General features: G+C 38.1%; 1 protein-coding gene across 5 annotated transcripts in view; it reads right to left on the bottom strand.

Moving 5' to 3' along the window:
• The window catches only part of PATJ (PATJ crumbs cell polarity complex component), a 417,617-nt gene that overhangs the window by 316,753 nt on the left and 74,371 nt on the right, over positions 1 to 26,493 (bottom strand). For all 5 annotated transcript variants that reach the window (XM_049879429.1, XM_049879433.1, XM_049879432.1 and 2 more), the window contains exons 15-17: positions 23,811 to 23,945; positions 18,572 to 18,733; positions 13,128 to 13,259 (exon numbers count right to left, since the gene is read on the bottom strand). In XM_049879429.1, the coding sequence (XP_049735386.1) occupies positions 13,128 to 13,259; positions 18,572 to 18,733; positions 23,811 to 23,945 (429 nt within the window). The remainder of the gene's footprint in view (positions 1 to 13,127; positions 13,260 to 18,571; positions 18,734 to 23,810; positions 23,946 to 26,493) is intronic.

Genomic DNA, 26,493 nt, shown 5'->3' with positions numbered 1-26,493 from the left:
GACAGGAGATGGCTGAATGGACACAGGAAATTTGGAGGGGAAAGGAAGAATATGCAGTCACATTACAGGGATAGCAACTAGGGTCACATAACAGTGTGTGTATAAATTTTTTGTATGAGAAACTAACTTGAGCTGCAAACATTCACCTAAAGTACAACTAAAAAAAAAAAAAAGAAAACTTTGGTCCTTCTTGACTCCTAAGCCAGTGTCTTAACCATACTATACATTCACAGTGGCATTCTGGCGAATGTAATATTTGGTTAAAATAAAATACAGAGAGAAAGGCTGAGAGGGGGATTTGTGCCCTAAAAAATGATGTGTAAGAGCCAGGCAACAGCTACCACTACTGAACATTCTGATCAGGGTCACAACAGATGGATCCTGAGAGAAAGGGGGGAAAATTCAGACTAGAATGTTATATTCTCAGAGAATCTAGACTTACTGGACCCACTGAGACTGGAGAAATCCCCAAGACTATTGCCCTGATACTCTTTGAACCTGGAACAGAAACTATCCCCAAAAGTACCTTCTAACTAAATACCAGGTTAGCTCAAAAAGTAAAAATCTCACTCTTCAGAACTGCGCTCTCTTAAAAATTATCCACATGAAGGAAGGGAAAGAGGCCCCGGATAAGTAAAGCATTACTGAAAAAGAAGAACAAAGTGGGAGGCCTCACTCTACCTGATTTTAGAACCTATTATACCACCACAGCAGTCCAAACAGCCTGGTACTGGTACAACAACAGATACATGGACCAATGGAACAGAATTGAGAATCCAGACATAAATCCATCCACATATAAGCAGCTGATATTTGACAAAGGCCCAAAGTCAGTTAAATGGAAAAAAGACAGTCTTTTTAACAAATGGTGCTGGCATAATTGGATATCCATCTGCAAAAAAATGAAACAAGACCCATACCTCACACCATGCACAGAAATCAACTCGAAATGGATCAAAGACCTAAATACAAAATCTAAAACAATAAGGATCATGGAAGAAAAAATAGGGACAATGCTAGGAGCCCTAATACACGGCATAAACAGTATATAAAACATTATTAACAATGCAGAAGAGAAACTAGGTAACTGAGAGATCCTAAAAAATCAAACACCTATGCTCATCCAAAGACTTCACCAAGAGTAAAAAGATTACCTACAGACTGGGAAAAAGTCTTTAGCTATGACATTTCTGATCAGCATCTGATCTCTAAAATCTATGACACTGCAAAAACTCAACTACAAAAAGAAAAATAACCCAATTAAAACATGGGCAAAGGATATGAACAGGCACTTCACTAAAGAAGACATTCAGGTAGCTAACAGATACATGAGGAAATGCTCATGATCATTAGCCATTAGAGAAATGCAAATCAAAACTACAATGAGATTCCATCTCACTCCAACAAGGTTGGCATTAATCTAAAAAACACAAAATAATAAATGCTGAAGAAGTTGTGGAGAGACTGGAACACTTACACACTATTGGTGGAAATGTAAAATGGTACAACCATTTCAGAAATAGATTTGGTGTTTCCTTAAAAAACTAGAAATAGATCTACCATACGATCCAGCAATCCCACTCCTTGGAATATATCCTAGAGAAGTAAGAGCCTTTACACAAACAGATATATGCACACCCATGTTCATTGCAGCACTGTTTACAATAGCAAAAAGATGGAGGCAACCAAGGTGCCCATCAATGGAAGAATGGTTTAAGAAATTATGGTATATTCGCACAATGGAATACTATGCATCATTAAAGAACAATGATGAATCTGTGAAACATTTCATAACATGGAGGAATCTGGAAGGCATCATCCTGAGTGAAATTAGCCAGCTGCAAAAGGACAAATATTGTATAAGACCACTATTATAAGAACTTGAGAAACAGTTTAAACAGAGAAGAAAATATTCTTTGATGCTTATGAGGGGGGGAGGGAGGAGGGAGAAGGATTTTTACTAATTAGATAGTAGATAAATACTAATTTAGGTGAAGGGAAAAACAACACACAATACTGGAGAGGTCAGCACAACTGGACTGAACCAAAAGCAAAGAAGTTTCCAGAATAAACTGAACGCTTTGAAGTCCAGAGTAGCAGGGGTGGGGGTTTGGGGGCCATGATTTCAGGGGACATCTAAGTCAACTGGCATAATAAAATCTATTAAGAAAACATTCTGCACCCCACTTCGGAGAGTGGCTTCTGAGGTCTTAAACGCTAGGAAGCGGCCATCTAAGATGCATCAATTGGTCACAACCCACCTGGAGCAAAGGAGAATGAAGAACACCAAAGATACAAGGTAATTATGAGCCCAAGGGACAGAAAGGACCACATAAACCAGACCCCAAAATCTTGAGACTAGAAGAACTAGATGGTGCCCAGCTACAACCAATGACTGGCCTGACAGGGAACACAACAAGAACCCCTGAGGGAGCAGGAGAGCAGTGGGATGCAGACCCCAAATTCTCGTAAAAAGACCAGATTTAATGGTCTGACTGAGACTAGAAGGACCCTGGAGGTCATGGTCCCCAGACCTTCCGTTAGCCCAAGGCAGGAACCATTCCCATAGCCAACTCTTCAGACAGGGATTGGACTGGACTACGGGATAGAAAATGATACTGGTGAAGAATGAGCTTCTTAGATCAAGTAGACACATGAGACTATGTTGGCATCTCCTGTCTGGAGGGGACATGAGAGGGCAGAGGGGGCCAGAAGCTGACTGAATGGACTCGAAAATGGAGAGTGGAGGGAAGGAGTGTGCTGTCTCATTGCGGGAGAGCAATTAGGAGTATATAGCAAGATGTATATAAATTTTTGTATGAGAGACTGACTTGATTTGTAAACTTTTACTTAAAGAGTGATAAAAATTAATTTAAAAAAAACTATGCATATGAGACCAAATGAACAACAGCTACTCTAAGCTTAGATGAGAAGTTTGGGGGGCAGTGAGACTAAATTAATGGGAGTGAAACAATTGGAATGAAAATAATAAGAATGCTGACACAAACTGAAGAATGTAACCAACGTCACTAAACATTATGTGTGGAAATTGTTGAACAGGAACCTGTTTCACTGGGCACACTCACACAAAAGTACAATAAAATACCTTAAAAAAAAAAAGAGGCAAACAATCTCCTTTCACGGTTCAACAAATCAGGACTTTGGTACTACAAGCCGCACCACTTCCAGGCCCTCAGTGAGGAAAGCATGGCCTCTTTGGATCACTGCCTGGCTCCAAATGACAGCCACAAACAGGGCAGAGCAATAGGACATTACAGTGCAACATCTGTTTGTTGATTTGATTCATTCTGCCATACTCTAGAAAGGGCTATGGCTTTCATCCACTACCATGGTTCTCCATGCTGACTACACATCACAATCAAGTGGGAACTTCCAAAACACCATGCATCTGGAGGCGGGGTAAGATTGGTAATGAAACATCTCTGGAGAGTGAGTTTCTACTTTAGATCAACCCTTTTTTTTTTTTGGTAGTAGTAGTAGTTGCTCTATTTTTAATTACATAGAAGACACAGAGGAATAGCTGGACTGATATCTGTCTACCAACTTCTTGGAATATCTTAAGTACTTCACAGGAGAGATGTAATTGCCAGGTACTCCAGTAAAGCTAGACATCTTTGTGTCTATGTTTTCACTTTCTGTCAAAATAACATGGTCCTTTCGTAAACACTAATATTTATAATTTGGCCATATCTAAAAAACTTACAAAAAGGTATTACAACAGAAATATCATTTTCAGGATTCCCTCCTCTTCAGCAATGCCTTCTAGCATGAAGCAGAAACAGTACCGAAAAAATCTTTGTTAAAAGGAGAACTACCCTATCAGAAGCCACCATGCAGCTGACAAGCATTTGCTGCCCACCGCCGCTATTCTCTCTCTTTTCCATTAGACACAATGGGATTTTTTGCCAAATTCATATTGCAGAGGAGCCATGAAACTCCCGCAAAGTTCAACATCAGGCCTGACTTAAGATCTTTGAGGCCTCCTGCTAACTTCATCCCCCTGCAGCTGCCTCACTAAGGCAAGCTTTTGATCTGTACTATCTAGATTTCAAGCTGATATACACACAGCCTCTTTGATCTCTTATTAAGTGGCTTCTGGTGTCCTGATGCCTTTAGTCTTGCTGCACTGAGGGTTTTGGAAGTCAGTCATCATCCTGAGCACACTACAAACTCCACACACCAGGAGCGGGCTCCCTTCATTCACCCACTTCGCAGGCTTGAAAAGCAATATTTAAGCCATCAGAGAATTTCCCCAGTAGCCACAATCAATCCACTCCATGAACACACTACTAAGAATTATTTTTCAAATGAAGCAGCTTAAAATGATTTAAAGGATACAGAACTTTCCCATAGAGGGAAAGGACACAAATCCTCTGTGAAAAGAAATCTTCAGCCCAGTTGGCACCGGAGCTTACAGGACTTTGATGTAATAAAAATAAATGTGGATAGGAATCAGGGGTGGGCAAAGTGTAGCCTTTATCAGTTCCCCTAAGTTCCTTTATGCAAAAGTGACCTTTAAATGCAGCTGTGTGGTTTGTTCAACAGTAAGTTATACATTTGCAAGAACATGGATACTGCCATTAGCAGCAGATTGACTGCATTTTGCCTAGTACCCATATCTTAATCCTACACGGGTGAACTGGACCCAAAGGACTTTTAAACAGGAAAAAAAAAAGAAAGATAACAAAACGGAAACTGGTGGCCATGTTATGAAACCCTTGGAGCATTACCCAGGGCATTAGAAAAAAAAGACTAAAAAATAAATACCAGTATATGTCTATCCTCTACATTTTAGATTCTGGAAATAATATAGTTTTGCACCTAACTTTTTTATTCAATTACTATAATAAATATTTTGTCAATACCTATCAAATTCTATATCTTGTGGTATAAAATTTCTCAACACAAATTTTAATCTCTTGGCAAAAATTAAAATCCTTAATCTCTCCCATTTTAAAGCTCAATTTTCCTGATAGACATGACTAAAATTGGTGGAATAAACAGGAACAGGTTTTTGGGCAATAATATCATAGTCTGAATAAAAATAGATTATGGATTTTAGCTATATTAATGACTGCCAAAATGAAGTTAATCTGTCCGTATTATAGGGTTTCCAAGGAGTAGCTGGTGGATTTGAATGGCCAAACTTTTTGTTAGCAGCCAAGCTCTTAACCACTGCACCATGAGGGCTTCAAAATAAAGTTGAAACAAAACTGATGGTTATACATTGCTATCACTTAATCTATTCATATCATTTTAAAAAAATTAGCGAATTCATAAATTACACAACTGTTTACATTTTATTTTCCAAACTTATCTGAATAAAGAATTGTCTTTACATAAAAAGGTATCAATTTTAAATATATGTGAGTCTCATAAAAAGTTATGCTCAAACAATTTGGTAAAAATGTCCCAAGATTTAAAACATACATGCTCTTTTCAATTAGCAATTCTGCTTACAGAAATTCATCACAGATATTTATTCCCATCTTTTTACAAAAGAGTATGACAAGGGTATCTACATTAGCCTCATATGAAATAACCTAAATACCTACCCAAAGGTAGAGATGATTGAGTTAATAAATTATTATACACCAACAATAAAATATGATGCACTCATTAAAAAGAATTAAACAGCTCTACCAGTCCCTGGAGAAGGGCATCATGTTTGGTTAAGCAGAGGGTCAGCGAAAAAGAGGGAGACCCTCAACCAGATGAATTGACACAGTAGCTACAAGAGTGGGCTCAAGCACTGCAACAATTGTGAGGATGGCGCACGACAGGACAGTGTTTCATTCTGTTACGCACAGGGTCACTATGAGTCGGAACCGGCTCAACAGCACCTAACAACAACAACAAGTCCCTGGGTAGTGCAAATGGTTAATGAGCTGAGCTAACAGAAAGGCTGGTGGTTCTAGTCCACCCAGAAGCACCTCTGAAGAAAAGCCTGGCAATCTACTTCTGAAAAATGAGCCATTGAAAACTCTATGGAACACAGTTGTATTCTAACACACATGGAGCCATCACGAGTTGGAGTTGACTCAACAGCAACTAGTATTGATTTTATAAATACCAAAAACAAACCAAACCCACTACCATCGAGTCGATTCCGACTCATAACGACTCTATAGGACAGAGTAGAACTGCCCCATAGAGTTTCCAAGGAGTGCCTGGTGGATTCGAACTGCCGACCCCTTGGTTAGCAGCCGTAGCACTTAACCACCATGCCAAGAGGGTTTCCATAAATACCAAAATGAAAGAATATATAATCAAATGAGAAGGGAAAAAAAAGCACAACATGCTTATATATATATCTATGTTCAAAAAAAAAAAATTGAAAAACAACAACAAATGATTACTTATATAATAATCCTGTTATATACAAACTATCTCTGGGAGGAGAGACAAGAAAAACAGTGGCTTTTACCTGGGAGGAGAAATGAGAGATTACAGTCAGAGAGAGACTTATCACAAGATATCTTTATTTATGTACCTTTGAATTTTTATGCCATATGTATGTGTTACCTATTTTTAAAACATTTCTTAATGTGCTCAGAAAGTCATTCTGTCATACATATGATAATAAAACAGCCAATTCTAAACCACAACTACTATATGAAACTTACACAATTCCTTCCTACAACTTTTAAAAATCTTTTTTAATGAGAATGCTATCTAGTACAGTTAGTAGTCAGCCAAAACTGCACACTAAGTTTTTCTCACAGACATTAAGGCATGTTCACATCCAAGACTCAGCAATACTGCAAATATTTTATCTTCATACTATCTGGATTTTATAATCCATTTCTTCTGTTAAAAATAATTAATCACTGTCAATTTTTATAGAGGCAATATTTTCACTATTCCTTTCAATGAACCATCATTTGCCTTTGGTCTTTCAAACACATTTTTAAAGCACTAGTAATAGTATTTACATATGAATCACCTCTCAATGGCTGTACCATTATATCTCCTATTTTCATCTCTCAGTACCTGAGACAACCCCAAAGCCTATCAAAAATACCTGCTTTGGGAGGATTCGAATCCATCCATACCAGGAGGGGAGATGAGAAATGGGATGTGGGAGGGAAGAGAATTATTAGTTAATAAATTTTACCTTCTAAATCACTGAAATTCAAAAGTACAAAGGATGGCAGTATCATGGCTTACATTCAAAAATGGGCTAACGTCAAACATTTCCAATGAATTATGATCATGAGGGGTTACACAAAGTTCAGTGTAAATCAAAACACCAGAAAATATCCACTTGCTATGTGAAGAACTTTCTTTACAAGGTCAACTAAGGTAAAATCCACAGTTTTAAAGTTTTTTCAAGCATTTTGGTAGAAATTAAAAATATAGACTCTCAGACTACCTAATAATGGCTTCGTTATTGAACATTAACCCACAAGAAATGACTTGAAGTAGTTTAGGATTCTTAAATTTGTAATTATTTTCTTCTGAAGCAATAAACGCTAGCTCTTACACAACGCATTTGAACACACTACATTAATTAATTTTTAATACTTACTAAACTTTCATATAAGCATTAAAAATGAGAATACTATCTAGTACCTTAGTCTTTATGATATAAAAACTTTTGCAAGCTGGAAAAACAGAGGAATCTACTGTAATAAATTATTTGAATTCTCTATAATAAAAAAACCAAAAACCAAACCTGTGCCACTGAGTCAATTCTAACTCATAGCGACCCTATAGAACAGAGTGGAACTGCCCCATAGGGTTTTAAGGAGCAGCTGGTGGATTAGAACTGCCGACCTTTTGGATAGCAGCCAAGCTCTTAACTACTGCACCACCAGAGTTGTAATAAAAGACACATGAAAATACCACTTGCAAGGAATGGAACAGTATACTATGTTGGTTAAAAGCATAGATTATGTAAGCCGACTGCTTGAGTTCAAATTCCAACTGTTCCATATACTAGATGTGTGAACATGGACAAGTTACTTAACCTTTCTGTGCCTCAGTTTCCTAATCTCTGAAATGAGGATAATATGATTCAACATATGGTTCTTTTGAATAATACATAAGCTAATATATGTAAAGCATTTAGAAAAGTGCCTAGCACATACTAAACATTCAATAAATGTTAGCTATTTTTGGAAATCCTGGTGGCATAGTGGTTAAGTGCTATGGCTGCTAATCAAAGGGTTCGCAGTTCGAATCCACCAGGTGCTCCTTGGAAACTCTATGGCGCACTGGGTTTTACTGGGGTTATTATTACCGTTAGTGTTGATACCAATATTTGTATAAATATTAGTCATATTCCATGGGGAAAATATGCCAGGAACAAAGATATTACACACAAATACTGGGAGGGGAAAAAAAAAAAAAAAAACAAAGATAACTAAGGCACAATATGGAACCCACACCTGGACACTGACAAGAAACTACACTATAAAAACTTATAATCAAATTTCTGAAGAGTTTTATATTGTTTAGAAACAAAGTAATTAAGCTATAGTACTCGTACTCTTGACAAATTATGCACATCACTGTTCTCCAGGACTCACTCCTATCAGGCATGATATTACACAGTGACCGCTGACTCTTCTGATATATACACATACAGGGCAGGATTTCAACTAGCCGCTCAGCGGAGTGCTACCTAGGGATGTTTGAGACTAACAATACTTTTGTTCAGATCATACCGATAAAATACCTATTGCTTTACCCTGAGATCTAATGAGGAGACATAACCTCAATTATAATTACTGTGCCTTCCCTGTTGCTTTCTTTTTTCCTTTGCCCCAACCTACTTAAAATGCCTTTCTCAAAATTAATTTCCACACTTCGATCTGTGGCCATATGACTGAACCATTGAACTGGATATCAGATTCAGTACTTTCATTTTAGACATAAAATCATGCTTCTTTTCTCTGCTCAATTCTATGACTTCCATCATGTTCTGAATCACTGACCTGCCAGACAACCACCCTATCGTTCCATGGGCCAATTCAAGATCCTTTATTTGCTGACGCATCTTTTCCTAAAGGTTCAGCTCAATTTATATAAAAAGCAAATTCCTGGCCAATAATTCACATATGGCTCATCACGAGCTGGGTAAATGTGAAAATGCAATTTTACAATTAGGTTTAGATTTAGACTTCACTAAACAAAGATATCTACTTATTAATGTTCATACTCTAATGACACAGTTAAAAATGGATAGTTACAAACATGGTGTAGCATGGAGCCATCTTCGAGGACACATTAAAAACGTAGTTTATTTTCTAAATCGGATGATTGTTAATACTCATATTTCTATAATGTAACATTTCCCATTTCCTTACACATTATTTCATTTAATCCACAACAACTCTTCGAGCTATTCCCTATTCCTTACAGCACCAATAAGCACATAAGTATGAATGAAGTAAACGTATATAATTTTGTCAGGCTCCTCAGGAAGTTCTTATTATTCTAGAGATAAACCATTAGTGAGAAAAGTGATTAACTGTAATTAATATTCCAAAGTAAAATTTTCAATCTCTATATTAATCCAGGTCTTCCCAACCTGAAGTTCCGTGACTCTACTAACACTATCTCTCTAAAAGATGTTTCTACAGGACTTTTTATTCTAAATATGCTAAGCCTGGGGGGAAAATCTGCACTGGCCCTATTCAGCTACCTAATAAATTCACACAAGATGCACTGAAACAATAACAGCCAAGAACCTGGCCTTTCCTGGCTTTTGCTAAACCTTCCCTGGCCTTGCAAAAAAATATTTTTTGAACTTTAGAATTTATTACCTAATTAAAACAAGCGAAGGTATAACCTATTAACTAACTTGTCCAAAACCAAATTTTAAATTGTGTTTACCTGTCATCTAAATGTCGTGGTAGATAAAACTCTACATACCCAAATCACATATCACTGACGAATTGTGAAAACATGCTGCACACAACTGTATCTTAAGAGTGAATGCTTTTTCCTCCAAGGTTTAGCTACAGAAGTAAGCTTAGCCATTTAATTTGAATAAAAGTAGCATTTAGGAAATTAAGTTTTTCTATCAATTCTTTGAGAAGTACAAAGTCAAAAACAAAACAAAACAAAAAAATCCATGGGTGGGAGAGAGATGCTGATGAAGAGTGAGCTAATTATATCAGGTGGACACTTGAGATTGTGTTGGTATCTCTTGTCTGGAGGGGGGATGGGAGGATAGAGAGAGTGCGAAGCTGGCAAAATTGTCACAAAAGGAGAGACTGAAAGGGCTGACTCATTAGGGGAAGAGCAGGTGGGAGTACGGAGTAAGATGTATGTAAACTTCTATGTGACAGACTGATTGGATTTGTAAACGTTCACTTGAAGCTTAATAAAAGTTAATAAAAAAAAAATCCAACACTTTTTTACAGCAAAATTACTTTATATAATTTGAACAGAAATAAATGTCAGTATGTATGTTGATGATTGTGATGAAGATGAGTGGGGGGAAAACCCTAGAATTTTATAGATAAAAATTAAATCTTAAGCAGCAATAGATAGTTTAATGCATATCTCTAGGAATGCAGTGAAGAAAAAAACACTCCGTTGTTAAAAATGGACTACATATATATATGTTTAAAAAAAAAGGTGTTGTCATGGATTGAAATATGTCCCCCAAAAAATGTGCATATCAACTTGGTTAGGCCATGATCCCCAGCATTGTGTGGTTGTCCTCTATTCTGCAATTGTAGTTTTATGTTGAGAGGATTAGGGTTGGAATTTAAAACCACCCTTAATGCTGGTCATCTCCCTAATCCAAGGTAAAGGGAGTTTCCCCAGGGTGTGGTTTGCACCACCTTTCGTCTCTCAAGAGATAAAAGGACAGGGAAGCAAGCAGAGAGCCAGGGACCTCATACCACCAAGAAGGCAGCACCAGGGGCAGAGCGCGCCTGAGAGGCTCCTCAACCAGGGGAAGATAGAGGACAAGGACCTTCCCCCAGAGCCGACAGAGAAAAAGAAAGCCTTCCCCTGGAGTTGACACCCTGAATTTGGACTTGTAATCTACTAATCCAAAACCAAACCCATTGCTGTTGAGTCAATTCTGACTCATAGCGACCCTACAGGACAGAGTAGAACTGCCCCATAGAGTTTCCAAGGAGCGCCTGGCAGAGTAGAACTGCTGACTCTTTGGTTAGCAGCTGTAGCACTTAGCCACCACGCCACCAGGGTTTCCGTAATCTACTAGACTGTGAGAAAATAAATTTCTCTTTGTTAACACCATCCACTTGTGGTATTTCTGCTATGGCAGCACTAGATGACTAAGACAGTGTAAAGCTCAGAACTAATAAAGGGATTTTTCTGTTAACCAGGGATTAAACTTCTTCAGAACTATCAAGGACTTTCTTTCCAGCCTTTATTCAAGTTCTTTTTTTTTTCAATCTTGTTTTTAAAACTCTGAAACATTTCTTTCTACCTTACCATCTACAATATTCAAAATATAAAACAGATATGTCACTGAAAAGGGTAATAATATATATGCAAATATATGTAGATTCCTATATGGTGTATAGATTGCTATGATAATGGAAATTTAGCTGAACATCTAAGACCACATTTGAAATGTATTCTCTAAATCCCAGTGATCAAAATAGCTAACAAAAACTCGCATTGAGTTTGTTCATTCAGTTATAGTCAATTCTGGGTAACCTTTTCGGAAACCCTGGTGGCGTAGTGGTTAAGTGCTACAGCTGCTAACCTAAGGGTCGGCAGTTCGAGTCCGCCAGGCGCTTCTTGGAAACTCTATGGGGCAGTTCTACTCTGTCCTATAGGGTCACTACGAGTCGGAATCAACTTGACATCACTGGGTTTGGTTTGGTTTTTTGGTTTATACTTTATTCGTTCTGCAATTATTTATTAACCACCTACTTATGTGATAGGTAATACAGTCACGATGAAAAGAAAAAATGACATAGTCCCTGCTATTTGTTTTATATGCCCCAATATTAAGCAATATAAAAACTTTCAGAATCTTCTACTATTGATATTTCTTGATTAAAAAACCCTTCCCAAAATATGCATTATTTTTAATCAACAACTCATAATTCAATAACATTCCAAAGAACAGTTCTAATAAAGAAAGGGCTCTCTGGCACAGAAATATGCCAGCAAAAATGAAATAGAGATGATCTATTTCAGTAATCTTAAGTCACAGTGCCAAAATAAGGAATTTACTGTTCTTACATAATGCTCAAAGTATTTTTCTTTTAATCTGTTCCCGATTGCCTTATTATGTTAAAAAAAAAAAAGAATTGATTTTTATATCACTTGGCATTTTATGTGCTTTGATAGAGTACATTTTGCTTTATTAAACCACAATGTGTTTAGGCAGCATTAAAATATGCATGTTAAAAGTGAAGAGATTTCTTGCCAACAGGTTTAATCCCCCATGGTAATTGGAGTTCTAAAAATACTACAGTAACTAGTAAACTGGTATAAAGTACAGACATTCTTTTGTGACCTTTCACATTTTCCACAAATGCATCAGTAAGTTTACCCCACTACCTAACTTCTTTATAATTTCATTAAGAACATGTCTACATGATTGAACTCACTGAGGTAAGCCAGGATATAAAAACCTCCTTATGATAGGGTGGGAGAGGGAGGACAGAGCAAGAATTGGGAATGGCTGCAAATGTGTATGGGGTTTCATTTGGGGGTACTGAAAATATTCGAAAACCAGACAGTGGTGATAGTTCCAGAACTCTGTGAATATACTAAAAGCCATGAACTATACACTTTAAGTGGGTGAGTTTTATGGTATGTGAAATACATCTCAATAAAGCTGGGGAGAAAAAAAAGAAAAAAAAACCTCCATGTAAACAAAGTTCATTGAATTTTAGTCTCCAAAAGCATCCACGTGTATAAAACTATTGCTTCCCTTATTGTCCAGTTATTATGTAATCCATCATTGTATTCACTAAGGGAGCTATCGATTGTAAAGGTCACAAAGAAAATAGTAACACCCCATCTTTGGATAGTAACATTATATATCAAATCACTCCATTTTGCTTAAGTTAATGCATGCCTTAAACAAGAACGACTTTATATAACTTTAATACAAACTAATTGCTCCAAAAAAACCCATATGATAGTCCTTATACCTGGTAATCCAAAATGCTGAATCCCAAGCCTTTATGATCTTTCACTAGTTCAACAATCTGGACTTCAGGAGACCATAGTGCTAATTCCCCATCATCCTCTTCTTCGGTATTGACATCTATATTGTGGTCTACCTGAAATACCAAAGAAGATAAATGCTTCAAAACACTGTCCTTTCAATTCTGAAAAGAATCAACATCTCAGGAATTTCACAGTCTCTTCTCAAACTGGGAATTCTCTTTGGCATGCGTAGTTTTTCTTTTCAAACTTTTTCAAAGGGGCATGCACTGGAGCACACACACTCAAGTGTAAGATCTTCATGAAAATTCAAACAGTCAAAAAATGCAGATTCATACAGTTTTTTTTTTAATATAAAGTACTTATTTCATTCAAAATATTAAAACTGACCTCTTATACTTCAATGAGTTCTGTCATCCCATTAGAAGCATAAAAGGAAAAATATGCAATTTAAGTAAAATTGAAAACGTCATACAAGGTAGAAGGTTATAATATTTAAGCAGGGATACCTGGATTCATAATCACAGTGAAAGACAGAGGGAAAGGTGCCAACACAGAGACAGCCCAGTGCGGGACACAGAAACCACATCAGCTGCTTCCTAGAATTTTTCAGGACAAACTTTGCTAGGGAAAAGAAGATGGAAAAAAAAAAAAAAAAACCAAGTCCAAAAGGAATCACATAAGTCTAAACACAGGTAAAAATCAATGCATTAAAACAATGAAAATCTGATCTTAGAGGAGGTAGGCCAGCACAACTGCCTAGCACACAGTTTCTTGGTTACTTTCCCTGACTTCACACCTCAAAATCCCCCTCTTCCAGGCATCCTCTTCCTTTCAGGGAAAAGGTTCACTGCTAGGTAGAATTGTAGGAATCTGATAGAGGACCAGTGAGATGACTATTTAGAGGAAGAATGGTGTTTCAACCTTCAGTTTTTATACTATTTATAGTGTTATATTATTATTTTAGGAGACCTGGTGGCGCAGTGGTTAAGTAGCTGACTGCTAACCAAAAGGTTAGCAGTTCGAACCCACTGGCCACTCTGCAGGGGAAAGATGTGGTAGTCTGCTTCCATAAAGATTACAGCCTTGGAAAACCTATGGGACAGTTCTACTCTGTCCTATAGGATCACTACGAGTTGGAATAAACTCGAAGGCAATGGGCTTGGCTTACTGTTGTTTTCATTTGATTTATATCCCCCAAGATACTCTAAGCTTCTATCTAAAGCTCAAGAATTTTCTTCTCCTCCTTCTTCTTTTTTTTTTTTTTTTGGTAGCCCTACTATCTAAAAAAGCCCCTGGTACCTAGACTACACTGGAAACTCTATAAGGGCTACCATACAGTTTATCCACTCAACCCACAATAGTGCCTGACTCATAGTACACACTTGATAAATATTTGTTCAACCCATTAATGACTTATCCATCTTTGAAAGAGTTTTTCTTGAAACTCCCTTTTAACTATCAACTAAATAATAATTTAAAAAGTATGCTTCTATAAAAGTTGCATAATCTTAGTAAATGAAAATGCATCACTCCTACAAACATAATTTTGAATGCCCATATAAGAAAATGTCTTGCAAGAAATATAACCAGAATGCTCCTTAGTAGCAAAGATGGCGAGACTGCGTCTTACATACTTTCGACATGTTGTCAGGAGGGATCAGTCCCTGGAGAAGAACATCATGCTTAGTAAAGTACAGCGGCAGTGGAAAAAAAAGGAAAATCCCCAATGAGATGGACTGACACAGTGGCTGCAACAATGGGCTCAAGCAAAACAACGACTGTGAGTATGGTGCAGGACCAGACAGTGTTTCGTTCTGTGGCACACAGGGCCGCTATGAGTCAGAACTGACTCAATGGCACCTAACGACAGCACTATATTTAATGGAATCAAAGGAGGAAAAATTCTAATTTGGAAAGAGTGAGGGTCCTTAGCTAACACAGAAAAAAAAAAGAATTTTTTTTGGTTTAATTTTTTTTTTTTTTAATTTTTAATGTGCTTTAAGGGAAAGTTTATGAATCAACTCAGTCTCTCATGCAAAAATTTATATACACCTTGCTTTATAAACTCCTAGTTGCTCTCCCCTAATGAGACAGGGCACTCCTTCCCTCCACTCTCTATTTTCGTGCCCATTCGGCCAGCTTCTGAACACCGCTGCCCTCTCATCTCCCCTTTACAAAAACATTTTTAAAATTAGGGTTGGTCCAGATCTCAAACTGGGGCTGCAGGACATGAATGGTCAATACCCAATCCATGCTAAATTGAATCTAACCTTGGGAACAATTTCTTGGTTCTCGAATTACAAAACTTGAAATTAGTGGGAAAGTTATAGATCAGTAACCTCTGTATACATCAGCCTGATGTAAAGACGTGGTATACTTGAAAACAAAACACTTATACCTTCCAATAAAAAGTAAAGTTCCACAACAGATGAATGGATAAATAAATTATGGTATATTCACACAATGGAATACTACGCATCAATAAAGAACAATGATGAATCCGTGAAACACTGCATAACATGGATGAATCTGGAAGGTATTATGCTGAGTGAAATTAGTCAGTTGCAAAAGGACAAATATTGTATATGAACACTATTATAAGAACTGGAGAAATAGTTTAAGCAGAGAAGGAAATATCCTTTGATGGTTATGAGAAGAGGGACGGAGGGAAAAAGGGAGAGGGGCTTTCACTAATTACATCATAGCTAAGAACTATTTTAGGTGAAGGGAAAGACAATACACAATACAGGAGAGGTCAGCACAACTGGACTAAACTAAAAGCAAAGAAGTTTCCTGAACAAACTGAATGCTTCATAGACCAGCATAGCAGGGATGGGGGTTTGGAGACCATGGTTTCAGGGGATATCTAAGAAAACTGGGATAATAAAATCTATTAAGAAAACATTCTGCATCCCACTTTGGAGAGTGGCTTCTGGGGTCTTAAACACTAGGAAGCGGCCATCTAAGATGCATCAACTGGTCTCAACACACCAGGAACAAAGGAGAATGAAGAACATCAAAGACACAGCTAATTATGAGCCCAAGAGACAGAAAGGGCCACATAAATCAGAGACTGCATCAGCCTGAGGTCAGAAGAACTAGATGGTGCCTGGCAACAACCAATGACTGGCCTGACAGAGAACACAACAGAGAACACCTGAGGGAGCAGGAAAGCAGTGGGATGCAGACCCCAAATTCTTGTAAAAACACCAGACTTAATGGTCTGACTGAGACTAGAAGGACACCGGAGGTCATGGTCCCCAGACCTTCCGTTAGCCCAAGACAGGAACCGTTCCCAAAACCAACTCTTCAGACAGGGATTGGACTGGACTATGGGATAGAAAATGACACTGGTGAAGAATGAGCTTCTTGGCTCAAGTAGACACATGAGACTATGCTGGCATCTCCTGTCTGGAGGGGAGATGAGAGGGTGGAGGGGGACAGAAGCTGGCCAAATGGACATGAAAAGAGAGAGTGGAGGGAAGGAGTGTGCTGTCCTATTGGGGGAGAGCAATTAGGATTATATAGCAAGGTGTATATAAATTTTTGTATGAGAGACTGACTTGATTTGTAAACTTTCACTTAAAGCACAATAAAAATAAAAGTAAAGTTCCAGTGACTCTACAACATCATGGATGCTTTACTGGGGCATTTAATACCCTCACTGATTTAATGAGTATTAGAATTTTGGCTGAGCTGCCTAACCAAACAGGGTTTAAGAACATAAAACGGTATCGGAATAAATGAGAAATGAGAGAGAAAGAAAAGAGAGCCAGGATTTTAAGATGCCAGATGCAATTAAAAATACCAAGTTTATAGAACTTTCAAGGCATCCAAGGTGTATACAGTATTATACTCCATCCTGATATATATCATTTTCGATACAATTAGTTCTGCATAACCCCTGTATTTACAGAATAGAAAAGCAATCAACTAATGGGCAGCAAGGCTGACATTTAGCATAATTCAAAGCTGTTGTTCACCCACTGTGTTAAAGGGTGACAATGCGAGCATAAGAGTCAGCAAGTTGGTGATTTACACACCCTATAAGATTAGATTAAAGGCATTTTTATCAACCTTCAGAGGTAAGCCACCACCTACATTTCATTTTAGTAAGGATGGAAAAAATCACAATCTCAGTAGCCTCTGAGTTTGTTCCTTAAAATATTTTTTACAAAAGATAAAAATTAAAAAAAAAGAAGAAGCTTCTCAATCAATACTCATTAAGTTACTAAGCATTTTTTACATACCCAGTACAGAATAGACACATTATGATACACAAAATAATTTTAAGATATGGTCTCTGCCCACAAGGAGCTAACTGTCTTCTTGGAAAAACAAGACTAATATACACTAAAATATGAATGATTATAAAGCAGTGCTACGCTCTTAAGTGCTTTAGAGAATCAGAAAGGGAAGGCTTGTAGACTGGAGGAGTTACTTTCCATTTACAAAGCATTGTGCTTAGAAATTTGCATTATTACTTCACTTCCTCCTCACATCAGCTCATGAGGTGGGTAAGTACTATAACTATCCACATATTCAGATGAGGAATGTGAAGAACAGAAAGCCAAGTTTATTTGCCCAAAGATTCGTAATTATTAAGTGGTGGTGTCAGGATTCCTGGCAATCTACTTAAAAAAAGTCACAGCCATTGAAAACCTTGGGGTACACAGTTCTACTCTGAAACACGCGGGATTGCTAAGAGTCGGAATCAACTCAACGGCAACTGGCCTGGTGCCAAGGTTAGGGCCCACGTGTCCTGAAATCCAGACCTGAAGTAGATAAATGCAAAGGCTCTGTGTATCTAAACTGGTGTTAATAGAACTAGAAAAGAGTCTGGAAAGGGGGATAAGGGGCCTAAATGATGAGGTTACAAATGATAGAAGATGACAACACATGTGCTCAAAACTGTTTTCATAATTATGATGTAATAATGTATAAAAAGGAGTATGAAAAGCACAGAAAGTATTACTTCGTTCTCTGACCTCCTGAAGGCTTTCACAGCAATTTCTAGACTCACTTTAAAATCGGTCATAGATCTTTGTATTTTTAAGCCTCTGAAAAAGGGAAGTCCATTAGATATTCTATACTCACCAGCATCTTAAACTTATTAAGATTAACTGAGTTGAACTGGAAAAGTAATGAGTCCAGGCAATTACTAAAAAAGACTCTCAAATCAAAGTGCATGCGCATTAATGTCACCGACTTTTCAAGGTAAAGAAAAAAGAGTTTTATGACATTAAATGAAAAGTAACAACTTGAAGAGCTATGCATTGTTGCCTTGGAGAACAGAGCACTATAGCCAAATTAAAAAAAAACTGGAGGGGGGGATCTCCCCACCTCTCTTCATAGTGCAATAGTAAGCAATATAATAGCAAGCAAGTCCTTGGTGAATGGGAACTGCAGTATATTCATTTAGTACCTCCTGCTCAAGAAGAGAGGGTTCAGTGGCCCTTGGTTCATCTACAGAGGCCTCATCATCAAACAACCGTCGACAGCAAACCAAGGTAAAAGGGGGTGGCACTTCTTTAAGAAAGGAGACAGCTTCTCGGCGAGATTTTCCATAGAGTTGTACACCATTGACCTAGGAAGAGAGACAAGGAATACGTCAGAACTAAGGAGGCCCCAAATGACCAAAAAAAAAAAAAAAAAACACACAATATCTGTTGCCTACATCCATCCATCAAAATTTTAAAAAGATGGGTTAATTTTCCTTATAAACAAAAGGCCTAGATTTAATCATTTAGAAATAACTTAAAACATTAGAAACTTTTAAAATTCATGAAACTTGAAGCCCCTTTACTGAACGTGGGTGAATATATAGCAGTAAATGTGTGCAGCATACAATTATTACTGGGTAAGAGATCTTTCTAATTTTTTGCGCTTCCATGTTATAGTCTATGCTCCAACGTTATATTCTCCGGTCTATTTCTACCCATCTATCCTTAAAACAGGAGCCCTGGTAGTGCAGTGGTTAAGCACTTGGCTGCTAACCGAAATCACTCCACAGTGGAGAATGATGTGGCAGTCTGCTTGCATAAAGATTTACAGCCTTGGAAAACCTATGGAGTAGGTGTATTCTGTCTACCAGAATGTTCCCTAAAAGTGCAGATGCTATAGGGCTGCTGAGTCGGAATTCAGCTCAACAGCAATGGGTTTTTATCCTTGAAAACATACTATCCAGAACAAAAGTCTAACTCACAAAAAAAAAAAAAAAACAGGCTTACTGGCCTGACAGAGACTGGGGAAACCCCGAGAGTATGGCCCCCGGACACCCCTCTAGCTCAGTACTGAAGTCACTCCTGAGGTTTACCCTTCATTCAGAGATTAGACATAAAAGAAAATGAGACTACAGGGGCACACCAGCCCAGGGGCAAGGACTAGACAGCAGGAAAGGTCAGGAGAGGTGGTAATAGGGAACCCAAGTTCGAGAAGAAGAGTGTTGACCGGTGGTGGGGTTGAGAACCAATATCATAAAATAACATGTGTACTAACTGCTTAATAAGAACCTAGTTTGTTCTGTAAATCTTCACCTACAATTTTAAAAAAATACTATCCTTTAAAAAACCAGTTGCCGCAGAGTCGATCCCAACTCTAGTGTAGAAAGTGCGTCAATTTTCCAATTATTTTATGGAAACATCCCTGTATTTTTTTTTTAAATGATAACCAACTATTCCCTATTAATGATTAATCCCTATCTCCAAAAACATTATCTAGATTTTACATATGATCTAGAAAAGTAAGTCTATTATAACTTTTCATACAAATGACATTAGCTCAGGATGCTCTCTCAGTTCTGACTACAGGTCACTAAAAGCTGATCTGCCTGCAACCCCCAGAAAGCTGAAGCATGACCACAATTCCAATTACATCTGACTCTTACCTACCTATGAGGGTTTATCAGCACTCTTATTTTTAAAGGTATTTCTAATTGGCATTAGTCTCTGACAGGTTCAGCGCTAACGTCCAGATAACTGGCAGGACTGAAACTATACTGGGAGTAACCTTTCCACAAAATCTGTCATTGCGCCAGAGAATAAGAGGATACTGGGCTGTTGGAAGGGTCCCATCTGCAGCAAGCTGAGCCTCTAAGCAGTCATCCCTGGGAGCTACTCTCAGGCCTGTAACATACCAAGCGCTTAATCATCAGGCCAGACATAATCTCCCTACCTCTTAATTATTTACAAAGAAGCCACCACATGGTCAACAGACCTACAAATGCACCTCAGGGAACTAGCCCTAGCAGAAAAGTAAATATCTTCTCCCAGGGCCCTGAGACTGATGAAAGGATTCTAAGGAACGGCAACTTCAGCAGCAGATTAAAGGTTTTTCCTTGGAAGAATTGCAAATCCATCTTCACACAAGAGGCAAAGAGATACCCATCACTGGTCACATCATACCCCTCGGGCCAACTGGCACCACAAGCACAGAAAATTCTGAAATCAGCTGAATGAGTAGTTACCTAAACTAAAAGAAAACAAGCAGATACAATCAAAGCAGGAATTCTACCCATACACAAGTATTAGTCTGTGTTTCACATTACTTCAACAAATTAGAAAATCACTTTTCAGGTTTTTATCTTGGAGTACATTTAAATATTTATTTAGCTCATCATTTATTCATTTGAATTGTCTCCAGTTATTATAGCAGAGCCTGGTAGTCCTCCTCACTACTCTCAATAGCTGAAGGGACTGGTCACATTTCCCATTACCAGCTCCTATCTGAGAGGATTTATGGCTGCTGTAAATAGCTGTTCTGGGCTGAGACTTGGCACAGTGTTCTAACCCCAAAGTATATTTGTGTTTCTGGTTTTAAGCTCTAAGGAGAACATTAAACACACACACACACACCATTTTAAGTTCAGGAGTTTATTTGGCTATTTTACAGAGACTTTTTATTTCTATATTCTGGTAGTCAGAACAAGCCAATTTTTATTTTAGAATTCACAATATTTCTCTAGGTCCTTCAACTTGAGACCCTCTCAAGTGCTGTCAAGACCGAATTATTCAGATTTTCTGATTAGAAAACACACATAAACATTTCTAGTGTACATAATTTTGTATAAGTACTGTCCTACTAAATTACCTCATTCAATTCTCATTCTATCCCATAAAGGCCATTATGAAGCCTTTTTCATAGTGAAAATATCACCAATACCTCACTGTGAGATAACGCTTTATAGTTTACATGGATAAATTCCATTAATTTCTCACAGTGAGGTTGCTGTTGTTATTAGATGCCACCAAGTGAGTTCCGACTCATAGCGACCCTAGGTACCACAGAACGAAACACTGCCCAGTCCTACACCATCCTTAAAATCGTTGTTATGCTTGAGACCATTGTTGCAGCCCCTACGTCAATCCATCTCATTGAGGGTCTTCCTCTTTTCCACTGACCCTGTACTTTACCAAGCATGATGTCCTTCTCCAGGGATCGATCCCTCCTGACAACATGTCCAAAGTATGTAAGACGAAGTCTCACCATCCTCGCTTCTAAGTAGCATTTTGGTTATACATCTTCCAAGACAGATCTGTTCATTCTTTTGGCAGTCCATGGTATATTCAATATTCTTCATCAACACCACAATTCAAAGGTGTCAGTTCTTCTTCAGTCTTCCTTATTCACTGTCCAGCTTTCACATGCATATGATGAATTGAAAATACTATGGCTACTGTTGTTAGTTGCTGTTAAGGCAGCTCCGACTCATGGTGATCTTATGTGTAACAGAATGAAATGCTGCCTGGTCCTGTATCATCTTCATGATAGTTGGTATGTTTGAGTTCATGACTGTGGCTATCGCATCAGTCCATCTCCTTGAGGGTTTCCCTTATTTTCACTGACCCTCTACTTTACCAACCATGACAATCTTTTTTAGTGACTGGTTTTTGCTGACCAATGTCCAAAGGAAGCAAACCAAAATCTTACCATCCTCACTTCTGAGGAACATTCTGGTAGGCATCTATTAATAAACAGATCCTTAAAACTGTTAAGTGACATTGCAGTGAACACATGGCTAAGCTGTGGCAAACTCAGAACACCAAAAGCAGCTCTTCTCACATCCAATTCTGTGCTTCTTTCCTTATCCCAAGTTCTTTACTAGAAATCCATACTTTAGAATACCCATGAGCCTACTGCCTTGTAGTAGAGTTGGGTATAATAAGGTAGCATGAAAATTTTTTGAATTCTTACATATAGATTAGCTGAGGCATGGAGGATGCAGTTGATGGCTGGGATCATCTACACTTGCTCTACTCAGATCCAGCCAACATTTCTTTAGCACCCTACGATATACTAGCAGTGAATTCACAGTGAACTCAATTGATTTTTACGGATACCAGTACATCTCCCAAACACATATATCTTGTCTTAATACTTAATGGCTACATACTGTAGCAATAACCTCTAATCTATAAAATCTATAGGTTGCCACATATGATATCTACAAAGCTATCCCACGTACCCTGCCAATGATCTCAGCATCAAAAAGAAAACATAAGTCATCTACTAAAATCTAGGGCATTAGTCTCCAGTAAGCAGCCCAATACCATTCCCTTGAACACCTCTAAAGATAGACAACTTACTACATCTTAAAACTGGAATCCAATACCCTCCCCTGCTGATGATTGAGCTCAAAATCCAAACCAGAATTCTTCTCAACATACTCCTCTAGGTGGCCGGCCACTACAAATAAACTGCAATTGCACCCAACATGAAACCCATTTTCTACCCCTGCCATTTCACTTTGAACAAACAATTTTCAGGAAGAAATTCCTATAATCCTAAGGCCACTAGGTTGTTTCTATTAAACCCAACCTAGGGCGGCTTCTTGTGGATCCTAACTCTTGGGAGAACTCTTTTGTATGCAGCCTTTTCCATATTTGACCATTCCCCCACATCTCTTTAGGGGCTTAGGAGGTAGTGTGATACATTTGAAAGAACAATGATGGGGGAGTTAGGAAACATGAACTAAAGTCAGCATTCTGCCATTAATTCAGTGTATAAAGTTAGGGAAGCCAGTGCCTTATTATCTTGAAAATTGGGAGTTTTAAATGTTATTTTGTTTGCTTGTTTGCTGTGTTTCCAATCTAACAAAATTTCTCAAAGTCATGTCAAAGCAGACGTGCTCTAGAAATGCTCTGATTGAAAGGAGGCTAGGAGCCTAAGGGAGCCTACTAGAAGCAGCTGTATAGAGAGGAGTTCCACAGAGACAGTTTGAAAACCCAGTCAACTATAGATAAGTCTTTGAGGTCATCCAGCTATAATTCTTAACAGAAGTAATCAACAAATCTGCAAATAAATGTGATACATGTTCCAAACAAGAATCAGTGATTAGACTCTGAGAAATAATTTTGCTGAAAAGAAATAACAATTATGCTACCACACTAAAAAAAAGAACATTAACTTTATCTTAGCCAATCACTTAAGTAAGCACTCAGGGACATCTCAGCATTCAGGAACCCCAAGAGACAGGTAGAATGAATGGAAAGCATATTATCTACTCCTTTATCATCTTTATCATTTATAATGGATACGCTGATAATATTTTTCAACGTAGAGTTCACGTGACATTGCCATGCAGGAGATTTCTGGTGAGGATACATTTTTTTAGAAATTAAAAATTTCTGCCCTGAATGAGATCTTTTTTCTCTCATAAGTTTTACCTCAAGAAGCTCATCCTCTGGCTGTAGGAGATTAAGTGTAGCAACAGGGCCACCTGGAACAATTGAAGAGATGTAATGGTGTCCATCAAAGGAATCCACTTCCACACCGAGCCTCAGAGTATGAATAGGTAGCAGCTGTAGCAAAACATAGAGCAATAACATGAAATATGACAAGAATATCTCTGGTTTTTACTTCCCCATCAAGTATTATTTCGATAAATTCCACCTCTTGAAACAGATCACCGAAGTCCCAAAAACCAAAACCTAACCCACTGTGAACTCATAAAACCCTGTAGGACACAGTAGAACTGTCCCATAGGGCTGCCAAGGGTGTAAATCTTTATGGAAACAGACTGCCACATATTTCTTCTGTGGAGTGGCTGGGGGCTTCAACTCATCAACCTCTTGGGTAGCACCTGAGCATGTTAACCACTGCACCACCAGGGCTCCTAAAATCCCCAAAGAAGACAATAATGGGAAAACTAGCCTCAAGTAAAATTATGAAGTCATTTGCCTTCTTCATCTCCCTCCTCTTTTCCTTTCAGATTCACTGGGAATGGAGAGACAGAGGCACAAAGTCCTGCCTCCACATCTAAACTCCAGGCCCTACCAAAATGTATTCTGTGCTTCACTTTTCTACAGGGCTCTCCAACCCTCAGAAGGTCCTAACTCCCCTTTATTATCTAACTGCCACCCACATTTCAATACCAAGTTACTGTCACTTCCAGAAAACACTTTCTAGTATCTGAGTTAATGTGTCTTCACCTGGGCTCCAAGGACACTCTATGTACATCTCTATCACAACCCACAGCATGCTGTGTTTAAAATTCCTGTTTTCTTGATGCCCTCCCCACTCCCCTGCCTGAGTGCAACACCTATATCTTTTTATCTTTATAAACTGTGCCACTAGCACAGTACTAGGCACTAAATATAGACTCATTAAATATTTTTGAACCAAACCAATCCAAGAAAAATGGTACCTCATCTAATACACCACTTTCCATCTGGTCAACTTAAGTGAGAAAAATTGTTGGTGGAGGTGGGGGGGGCACATAGGTAAATGTAATAAGGGCAGTAATAATTATTCCACTCTAGGATTAATTCTCTTGGCTTATACAAATTTCTACGGGCTAAGATATGAGTCAAGGGTTGAGAAACTCTAGCCAGTGTTAAAAGACAGAGTGTCTCAGTGTTGTTGGATGTAAAAGTCAAGGGCATTCACCAAACTCCAATCCCCTGACTTTCACAGATGGAGCTAATAATTTCTTATTGGCTAACTAAACTCTAATATAATAAATGGTAGTAATTATTATTTATATTTTATCAATAGTCTATCTGAAAACACAAGGTCCACCTGTAACTACACTTTGTAAGGGGAAAACCCTACATGGGTGGCAATGTATCCATAATGTGACTCTTTGCCTTATTTCTCCTATTCCTGATCCTTTATCTCTGACCTTATCACCTCCTCTCAATCATCTCTGAGTCCCCAGACTTCCACAGGCTTGCTACAGATACCATCTGGAGCTCATTCCCATCTGACTACAGACACATAAGTAAATGTAAAGTGGTAAGCAGCCCTGCTGACTAAGACCTCAAAGACTTAAAATAGGCAAGAGGGGCTTCTGGCCCTGGGTGAATTTCCTGAAAATTGAGTGGTGTTGATCATCAAGCACTTCAGGACCTAACACCATCTCTGGCTATAAGATGTTCTAGCACTCCAAGTGGAAAGTTAAGGCTGTTTTTACTCCAGTTCCCTCTCTCTGAGTTAATGTATTTTTTTTTTTGCAAATAATTCACGTGCTATGTCTTTCTGCCAACCGTACAACCACCCACACGTTATTTTCGTAAGCAGGCTATACCAATTTTTTTCCATGTTGCTGACTTCAACTGACAGTAAGAAGACATAATTAAACTATGAAATAAGCAGACCTAACATAACCTAATGGTTTCACTTAAGACAATCTGATAAGGTTTTCACATTTAACTGTTGAGCTAATGGGCTATAATTATCATTTTAAATTAACAGAAACAAGCGCACAGTTTTGGTTTATTACCAGACTACCAAACTCAACCCATGACTTCTTGACCATGGTTTATACCTTTATTACACAATTATGATCAAAAGTAACATTTCAGACTATTTTTATACACATAAGCAGCAGATTAAAGAGAATGAACAGAATAATACGATTTACCTATAGTATGGTAGGACAGGTAAATGAGGCTCAAATTCACTTCTGAAAACGTCACAAGATACATGCAATATATGCATGGGTATGCTATGCCAAAACTGTTTTACTTAATTTCATCATTTCCACATATATGTATGTGTGGGCCCATTATTTATATAGGCGTGTTATTTACAAAAAATACAGTGTTTATTTCCCACTGCTGCCACCCCATTCTCTTTAGTTATTGTACCAACTCATGTATATCACAATGAAAGGAGAAGTTAGCATCACTTTCTCTAATGGTATATTTAATGCAGGTGAGTAAAAACTCTCAGAGAAATGTTTCTGCAATAGCAGTTTACCCACCCATCTTTGCCAACTGTCTTCCTTCCTTTGTTTATGAGTCAAAGACTACAGGGCAGAGAGCTGTCAGTGGATAAATCCATAGATCATCTCCAGTGGTGTACTGAAACCAGCTTGCAAGAGCAGATTGTTCAATTTTCAGGAAT

This window comes from Elephas maximus, chromosome 3 (genome assembly GCF_024166365.1).
Source record: "Elephas maximus indicus isolate mEleMax1 chromosome 3, mEleMax1 primary haplotype, whole genome shotgun sequence".
Taxonomy (NCBI): domain Eukaryota; kingdom Metazoa; phylum Chordata; class Mammalia; order Proboscidea; family Elephantidae; genus Elephas; species Elephas maximus.
This window is presented reverse-complemented; position numbering and strand designations above follow the sequence as displayed.